We start from the raw sequence: 10000 nt of genomic DNA, 5'->3' as shown, positions 1-10000 counted from the left end.
ACTTGATCTTCCATCCTGTTAGACTGGTCCTCAGAGTCTTCTCCCCCATGCTCCAAGGTCTTCTGATGTCATCAAGACTGATGCAGAAACCATAACACCAATTCTTCCCTATTGGGGCCCCCTTCATTCTATAGGGTCCTTCTTCTAGGCCCCCTACATACCATACAACCCCCCTACATTCCTTAGGACCCCTTCTTCCCACGGGAGCCTCTTCATTCTGTGGGCCCCCTGGTTGTCTTGTATTTTGCAGCCCCCCTCTCCCCCCCCCCCCCCCGGTCCCCCTGTCACCTGCCCGAAGCCTGGCTCAGTATATATTTTAAAATAAACAACTAATGCGCACACCTATTTTTGATCAACCGCAGTAGTGAGCAGCTGCCAACATCAAACAGGTTACCACAAACCACAGATGAATGGAATATATAGCAAAGGATGTGGCGCTAACTAAAATAACATCAAAAATCAATTTTGGTGAAAATAATGATTCAAATAATATGCAAAACCCAACATAGCTAAAAGTTCATCAAAAGTGTCAATTAATATTGAAACATGCATAAAAATATTTTTAGCAAAAAGTTCATATATAAACAATGCTTATAATTAAAACCATTATATCCAAACTATGTCTATGGTATTAAAGTGCAAAAGAAAAAAAAAAGAGGGTTTTAATTATAAGCATGGTTTATATATGAACTTTTTGCTGAAAATATTTTTATGCACGTTTCAATATTAATTGACACTTTTGATGAACTTTTAGCCATGTTGGGTTTTGCATATTATTTGAATCATTATTTGCACCAAAAATGGATTTTTTGTTATTTTATTTATCGCCACATCCTTTGCTATATACAGTATTCAATGGCTGTGCCGGGCCGGCAGGTTACCTGGGCGGGTTCCTGCAGCACCGTCATCCTCCAGCTTCCCTCATCTGCTCCGGGGACCTCTCTGCCTGTCGGCTGCTCTCAGGACATCACACGGCGGCCCCGGCTCATTTAAACTCACAGCGACCGTTACCGCGGGGGGGCCGCCGGAGATAGCCGAGTTTTGTTGGCTGAAGTTGAAGAGCTGTCGGAGAGGAGGGGGGGCGGGGAAAGCTGAGCGGACAAGGAAAAAGGACGAGTGTGGGCCGGAGGTGGCCGAAGATGTGTGCAGTGCTCTGGAAGCGCCGAGCGGGGGCGGAAAGAGCTGAAGAGCACCGCGCTGCGCTTGGAAGCTGAATACCTAGCCATGGGCAGTACAGCGGTGCTCAAATTAATCGCTGCGCTATTAATTTGGCAGGCTGTCACTGAAACCAGCCCACTGAGCCATCGGCCCACCGGGAAACTCCCGGTAGTCCAGTACATGCCTGTAAGGGCTGGTCATGACATTATGGTGGTAATGCGCACATTGGAGCGATGCGGTGTCGCTTGTTCTCTTTAAATAATAATAATTTTTTAAAAAGTACGATATTTTAATAAAAATGAAATACATACAAAATTTTTTATTGAAGAAAGTCAGTATGTACACAAGTGACAAATCTCATATATACAATGTGTATTATTAACATGGACAGGTCGCTGTCTCCTGTATGATCTGCGTTCCCTCTCGTATACAATTCCTGCTCCCCTCTCCTCCCTGTACGACATACCCTCTTCTTTCTCCTATGATCCCTGCCCTCCCTGCCTTTACAATCCCTGCTCCTGTACCTCTTCTGTACAAGCCCTGCTCCCCTCTCCCGTACGATATACCCTCCTCTCTTCTATGATCCCCACTCCCCTCTCCTGTACGATCCACCCTCCTCTCTCTTCTATGATCCCTGTCTGATCTGCCCTCTCTTCTCCTGTACAATCCCTGCTCCCCTCTCCTCAATGATCCACCTTCCCCTCTCCGATCCCCTCCTCTCTCTTCTACGATCCCCACTCCTTTATGATCCACGCTGTCCTCTCTTCTATGATCTGCCTTCCCCTCTCCTGTACAATTCTTGCTCCTCTCTCCTCTATGACCTCCACCCCCCCCCCACCCTCTTCATGTTCGATCTACCCTCCACCTTTACAATCCCTGCTCCTCTGTCCTGTATGATTTGGGTGATCTGTGCATATTGGATGCTGACTGCTCTGCAACAAGGTCACATGATGCTATTCACCATAACCACTTGCCGCCCACCATATAGCAATATGACGTCGGCAAAGTGGTTGCAATATCCTGACCGGACGTCATATGACGTCGCCAGGATGTCAAGCCGCTGCGCGCCCCCCCGGGGGAGCGCATCATGGCGATCGTTGCGGTGTGGCACTGTGACACACCGCAACTCCGATCTAGGTAAAGAGTCTCTCACAGAGACTCTTTACTACGTGATCAGCCGTGTCCAATCACGGCTGATCACAATGTAAACAAGAAGAGCCGTTGATCGGCTTTTCCTCACTCACGTCTGTCAAGATGCGAGGAGAGCCGACCAGCTGCTCTTCTGACAGGGGGGGGGGGGTCTGTGCTGATCGATTATTAGTGCAGCCCCCCCAAGGATGTCCACACTGCACCACCAGGGATGCCAATCAGTGCCCGCAATGGATGCCAATCAGTGCCCACAATGGGCATCACTGATTGGCAGGCAATATTGTTTGGCACTGATTGGCATCCATCAGTACCATCCATTAGTATACATCCATGCTGTGTGCCCATTAGTGCTGCATATCAGTGCCCATCATCAGTGCCACCTCATCGGTGCCCATCAGTGCCGCCTTATCAGTGCCTGTCAATGCAGCACCATCAGTGAAGGAGAAAATAAAAATCCCAGGAGGTGATCAAATACCATCAAAAGAAAGCTCTATTTGTGGGAACAAAATGATAAAAATGTCATATGGGCACAGTGTTACATGACCGCGCAATTGTCATTCAAAGTGCGACAGCGCTGAAAGCTGAAAATTGGTCTGGGCAGGAAGGTGTATAAGTGCCTGGTATTGAAGTGGTTAAAGAGGAGCTGTTATCTCAATACATGGCAGACACCTCTGGGACAGACGCCGCTAAGTATTATGTAAACTCTAACAGAATAACTGCTAAAGAACATTTGACTTTTTTTTTTTTTAATACAACACTGTTTCAACCTTGTTTATTTTTCTCCTTTGTAACATCCCAGTGCTGCTGATCTTCTGCGGTTTCAGTTTGGGATGGGTTGAAACAGCCCTCAAAAATTCCACTCGCCCTGCTCACATTTTGCGAGTGGAATTTAGCGGAGGGCGAGTGAGAATCAGGGGCGGACCAGGATGACAGTTTCCTGGCCGATCACTTCTGGCAGAAGCGGTGTGGCCATCAGAGCGACCCGGAGGGGGGATATTCCCTTGTGTGATAGTAGATGGTGCACTGCTTGAATCAGTGTTTCGCCTATCACACGAGCCGGTCTAGGGGGCGGGACCTTGTTACAGCGCCACCGAACACAGACCCAGCACCGTGACACACAGCGGGAGATGCCCACTGTGTGTGTGTGATCCATCATCCAGGCAATGGTGAGTCTGTATTGATGATGGGCACAGTGAGGCTGCATTAATGGGCACAGTAAAGCTGCATTTGATGGGGCACAGTGAGGCTGCATTAATGGGCAGTGAGGATGCATTCATGGGTACAGTGAGGCTACATTCATGGGCACCGTAAAGCTGCATTTGATGGGCACAGTGAAGCTGCAATGATGGGCACAGTGAGGCTGCAATGATGGGCACAGTGAGGCTGCAATGATGGGCACAGTGAGGCTGCAATGATGGGCACAGTGAGGCTGCATTTGATGGACACAGTGAGGCTGCATTGATGGGCAGTAAGGCTGCAATGATGGGCACAGTGAGGCTGCATTCATGGGCACCGTAAAGCTGCATTTGATGGGCACTGTGAGGCTGCAATGATGAGCACAGTGAGGTTGCACTGATGGGTACTGATATGCTTTATGCTAATATTGTAAAGTTGTTGTTAATATTTATTTTTGTAACTTAATTCTGCATAAAACATTTAACAGTGTAATTTCATGAGATAATTTACGGGGGCGTGTTTAGGGGTGGACATAGGGGCGGGGCAGAGGAGCGGTTGGGCGGGGCAACTGGCTCAGGACTTAAAATTTTGAGCCTCGGGTTCAAAAATTTATGCCTCATTTCTCTCAGAGGTTCCACTGGTGTGCCTGCAGTAGTGTCTCCACCCCCCCTCCCCCAGACCATGATGAAGGTGTCACTCGCCGCAGACATTTAGCTTTAGAACACTTCTTATTGTGACCGATGGTTAAGAAATAATCTTACTGTGAGGAGATTAACAAAAAAAAGAGAAGAAGGAAGCAGCCGATTGAACCTGCCATCAACGGCACAAAACTGTCAATTCTGGATGGAGCCAACCTTGAAGGTGGGGGTTCGAAGTAGTGACAGTCATTAAATTGAAAGGCCTGGTTCATACCTATACATTTTTAGTGCCTTTTGCAGATTTGCACTACAGAATGTGTTCCATAGGAAACCATGTTAAATGGACTGTAATGCAGATCTGCAAAAAGCACTAAAAAAAAAATGCATAGGTGTGAGCCAGGCCTAAAAGATAAAAGCACAGAGCAACAGAAAATGTGGGTGACACCAGGACCCTCCACTCCTCATCAGTCTCATCAGTCCTCCAGGATCTCAGCGAACATCTTGCGCCGTTTGTTCTCCGCCTGCTGATGCCCCTCCCAGTCTTTCCTCCGTTTCACAAAGTGCGCCAGGGCGAAGTTGCGGGCGATGTGATGTCCAACAGGGTCGTTCTGTAGCTCACGGAGCCGTTCGACTGCAGGAGAGAAACCAAACGTCCTTCACGTCAAAGGCATGGTGGAGGTGAGGTTGCATTAAGCAAGTGTTTTAAAGGGCAAGCCCACCCACAACGGATTCCCAGCTCCACCCACAACGGATTCCCATCTCCACCCACAATGGATTTTCCCAAATCCACCCACAACAGATTTTCCCAAATCCACCCACAACAGATTTTCCCATCTCCACCCACAGCGGGTTCCCATCTCCACCCACAGCGGGTTCCCATCTCCACCCACAGCGGGTTCCCATCTCCACCCACAGCGGGTTCCCATCTCCACCCACAGCGGGTTCCCATCTCCACCCACAGCGGGTTCCCATCTCCACCCACAGCGGGTTCCCATCTCCACCCACAGCGGGTTCCCATCTCCACCCACAGCGGGTTCCCACCTTCACCCACAGCGGGTTCCCACCTTCACCCACAGCGGGTTCCCACCTCCACCCACAGCGGGTTCCCACCTCCACCCACAGCGGGTTCCCACCTCCACCCACAGCGGGTTCCCACCTCCACCCACAGCGGGTTCCCACCTTCACCCACAGCGGGTTCCCACCTCCACCCACAGCGGGTTCCCACCTCCACCCACAGCGGGTTCCCACCTCCACCCACAGCGGGTTCCCACCTCCACCCACAGCGGGTTCCCACCTCCACCCACAGCGGGTTCCCACCTCCACCCACAGCGGGTTCCCACCTCCACCCACAGCGGGTTCCCATCTCCACCCACAGCGGGTTCCCACCTCCACCCACAATGGGTTCCCACCTCCACCCACAACGGGTTCCCATCTTCACCCACAACAGATTATCTCCACCCACAACGGGTTCCCATTTCCACCCACAACGGATTCCCAGCTCCACCCAGAACAGATTCCCATCTCCACCCACAACAGATTCCCACCTCCACCCACAACGGGTTCCCATCACCGCTGTGCCTCTTAGATGGCACCGTCCGATGAACACCAAAACCAAATCCCATAAACAGCACCAGGCCTTACCCAGCTTCTGTGCGATCTCCTCTTTAATCCCCATGGTGGAAGCGTTCCAGATACGGTCCACCCACAGCGGATTCCCATCTCCACCAACAATGGGTTCCCATCTCCACACACAACGGGTTCCCAGCTCTACAACACAACGGATTCCCATCTCCACCCACAACGGATTTTCCCATCTCCACCCACAACGGATTTTCCCATCTCCACCCACAACGGATTTTCCCATCTCCACCCACAATGGATTTTCCCATCTCCACCCACAACGGATTCCCACCTCCACCCACAGCGGATTACCATCTCCACACAACGGATTTCCATCTCCACACAACGGTTTCCTACCTCCACCCACAGCGGGTTCCCACCTCCACCCACAGCGGGTTCCCACCTCCACCCACAGCGGGTTCCCACCTCCACCCACAGCGGGTTCCCACCTCCACCCACAGCGGGTTCACACCTCCACCCACAGCGGGTTCACACCTCCACCCACAGCGGGTTCCCACCTCCACCCACAGCGGGTTCACACCTCCACCCACAGCGGGTTCACACCTCCACCCACAGCGGGTTCACACCTCCACCCACAGCGGGTTCACACCTCCACCCACAACGGGTTCCCATCTCCACCCACAACAGATTCCCATCTCCACCCACAACGGGATCCCATTTCCACCCACAACGGGTTCCCAGTTCCACCCACAACAGATTCCCATCTCCACCCACAACAGATTCCCATTGCCGCTGTGCCTCTTAGATGGCACCGTCCGATGAACACCAAAACCAAATCCCATAAACAGCACCAGGCCTTACCCAGCTTCTGTGCGATCTCCTCTTTAACCCCCATGGTGGAAGCGTTCCAGATACGGTCCAGAACTCGGCTTCCATATTTGTTGCGTGCCAAATCCACGGAGTGAACCTGCGAGTAAAAAAAAGGACAATTACATATTTACATGGCCTGGAGATGTGTAAAAGAACTAAGCTGTCTTCAACCAATCAGGTCATTCCTTTCATCTTCTAATTTGCACTAGAAACACAAAACAGAATTGGATTGGTCCACTTAGTCCACCAAGTTTTTTTTATGACAGTAGAGACTGCGTAGGCCTTATCTGTTATGGAAGCTTCTATCTGCCGATCATTTTTTTTTTCTTGAGAAGTTGCGTCAGTCCGGCCTGGCCATTAAAGATGGCCGAAGACTCTGAACCTGGATGAAGACGGAAGCACCAGCCATGGAGGGGGTTGCTTTGCTAAGTGTACAATAATGTGCACATTTATTTTTATTTTATTTAAAGTGGAACTTTGTTCATGTGATCAGCACAGGGCCAATCAACACTGTCCAGACAGAGGTTCAGGAGTCCTGCAGCCTGATAGGAGAATTGGGGGAGAATGAAAACTCCTCCTAAAAGCTTTAACCAGACACTAATAGAAGTCACAAGACTGCTATATACTGCTGATAAGAAAAAGTATTTAGCAGTTTATATTTACTAAAATAATTGCATTTCCATGTTCTGTGTACTGCGTGAGACCAGATATAGTGAGTGCAGGCTCCTGGGGAGACCAGATATAGTGAGTGCAGGCTCCTGGGGAGACCAGATATAGTGAGTGCAGGCTCCTGGGGAGACCAGATATAGTGAGTGCAGGCTCCTGGAGAGACCAGATATAGTGAGTGCAGAGTCCTGGGGAGACCAGGTATAGTGAATGCAGGGTCCTGGGGAGACCAGGTATAGTGAATGCAGGCTCCTGGGGAGATCAGATATAGTGAATGCAGGCTCCTGGGGAGACCAGATATAGTGAATGCAGGCTCCTGGGGAGACCAGATATAGTGAGTGCAGAGTCCTGGGGAGACCAGATATAGTGAATGCAGGCTCCTGGGGAGACCAGATATAGTGAATGCAGGCTCCTGGGAAGACCAGATATAGTGAATGCAGGCTCCTGGGGAGACCAGATATAGTGAGTGCAGAGTCCTGGGGAGACCAGATATAGTGAATGCAGGCTCCTGGGGAGACCAGATATAGTGAATGCAGGCTCCTGGGAAGACCAGATATAGTGAATGCAGGGTCCTGGGAAGACCAGATATAGTGAATGCAGGGTACTGGGGAGACCAGATATAGTGAATCCAGGCTCCTGGGGAGACCAGATATAGTGAATGCAGGCTCCTGGGGAGACCAGATATAGTGAATGCAGGCTCCTGGGAAGACCAGATATAGTGAATGCAGGCTCCTGGGGAGACCAGATATAGTGAATGCAGGCTCCTGGGAAGACCAGATATAGTGAATGCAGAGTCCTGGGGAGACCAGATATAGTGAATGCAGGCTCCTGGGGAGACCAGATATAGTGAGTGCAGGCTCCTGGGGAGACCAGATATAGTGAATGCAGAGTCCTGGGGAGACCAGATATAGTGAATGCAGGCTCCTGGGTTTAGTTACACTTTAATGAAGGCATATGATGCTACAGAAGGGAAAAAAGGAGTGTGGTGCGAGTAGTGTGGTCATATGACTTAACGCTACAAGCATAAAAAAAAAATAAAAAAATAAAACTTTGTTGCAGGCGATTAAACTCAAAGCTTACCCTCAATTTCCGTAAAACCTTCTTCCTTTGTTTCTCTGTTACAGTGTTGCTGGTGAGCAGGGCGTCAAACACATGGCTGCCCGCCTGGCTGCAAGCCACCGTACGAAGGTCGTCCTCCGTCATGTTCCCCAGACTCTGCAGAGCCGGTAAAGGATCTTCAAAGTGCAGGAGGTGCTGGACCAGTACGGAGCCGTGATAGTTCACCGACTCCAGCTTGGCTTCCACGTTATCCTAAGAAAAAGACAGACCCAAAATTTAAAAAAAGTCAGTTTGGCCTCTTTTACTCCCAAATGCCGTCCTGGAAACGGCGGGCGCTTTAAGGAGTATAGGGAGCGCACACCGTGTCCCTAAATGGAGCCGATGCGCGTGCCCAGCGGCCGTGATGTCCGCCGGGCACCCGCGATCGCTCCTGACAGAGCGAGAAAGGGGATTTGTGTGTGGAAACACACAGATCCACGTTCTGGCAGGGGAGAGGAGACAGATCGTGTGTTACTAGTATATAGAAAAAACGATCGGTCTCCTCCCCAAGTCAGTCCCATCTCCCCTACAGTTAGAACACACCTAGGGAACACAGTTAAACCCCTTGATCGCCCCCCTAGTGTTAACCCCTTCCCTGCCAGTGACATTTACACATTAATTAGTGCATTTTTATAGCACTGATCGCTGTATAAATGTCAATGGTCCCAAAAATGTGTCAAACGTGTCCGATATGTCCGCCGCAATGTCGCAGTCCCTATAAAAATCGCAGATCACCGCCACTACTAGTATAAAAATAAAAATGCCATAAATCTATCCCCTATTTTGTAGACACTATAAGATTTGCGCAAACCAATCAATATAATCTTATTGCTATTATTTTTACCAAAAATATTTAGAAGGATACATATCACCCTAAACTGATGAAGAAATTTGTTTTCGTTTTTTTTTAATTTGGGATATTTATTATAGCAAAAAGTAAAAAATTGTGTTTTTTTTCAAAATTGTCACTCTTCTTTTGTTTATAGCGCAAAAAGTAAAAATCGCAGAGGTGATCAAATACCACAAAAAGAAAGCTCTATTTGTGGGAAAAAAGGACATAAATTTTGTTTGAGTACAGCGTCGCACAACAGCGCAACAGTCAGTTAAAGCGACGCAGTGCCGTATCGCAAAACATTGCATGGTCAGGAAGGGGGTAAATCCTTCCGGGGCTGAAGTGGTTAACATAAAAAACCTTCTGCCTTTACAACTCCTTTACTTAGGATTGCTCATTCTCGGTCACTCACCGTGTGCTCTGATAGTTTATCCTCCTCCTCCTCCCCGGTCTTATAATAAATCTCATAAGTCAGTAGTGAGAGGAAGAGCGGGACGGAGGTGATTCGGCGGGAGGCTGGCTTTGCACAATGGAAGGCCTGCGGAGAGAGGGGAATGAATTAATACCGGCAGTCTAAAAGAAGGAGCAATAAGCCAGCCCTGAGAGACACTTACCTCCATGAGATGGGACACTAGCTCCGCCTGCCGGCAGGACAGCTTCTTGCAGGTTTCGGCCAGGCTGGTGATGAGGCCCATGTGACCTTTGGCCAATATATCCTCCATTGCCGGAGACAGCTCATCAAACAGTGTGGAGAACTGAGGAGAGGAGACAGAGAAACAAGGAGAAGATCAGACCGAGCAATGTACTACAGAAAAAAGAGCGGAGGCAAGAA

The 10000-nt window shown here is 49.6% G+C and overlaps 1 protein-coding gene across 1 annotated transcript in view; it reads right to left on the bottom strand.

Moving 5' to 3' along the window:
* Positions 1-1426: 1426 nt before the first annotated feature.
* Positions 1427-10000, bottom strand: part of NOP9 (NOP9 nucleolar protein) — a gene marked incomplete in the record, with an annotated part of 13681 nt that continues 5107 nt past the window's right edge. The window contains 5 exon segments of the mRNA XM_073609557.1: positions 1427-4752; positions 6564-6669; positions 8319-8549; positions 9581-9706; positions 9783-9923. Of these exon segments, the coding sequence (XP_073465658.1) occupies positions 4595-4752; positions 6564-6669; positions 8319-8549; positions 9581-9706; positions 9783-9923 (762 nt within the window).

This window comes from Aquarana catesbeiana, linkage group LG13 (genome assembly GCF_042186555.1).
Source record: "Aquarana catesbeiana isolate 2022-GZ linkage group LG13, ASM4218655v1, whole genome shotgun sequence".
Lineage (NCBI taxonomy): Eukaryota > Metazoa > Chordata > Amphibia > Anura > Ranidae > Aquarana > Aquarana catesbeiana.
Note: the sequence above shows the minus strand (reverse complement) of the source record. Positions and strands in the feature narration are given on the sequence as shown.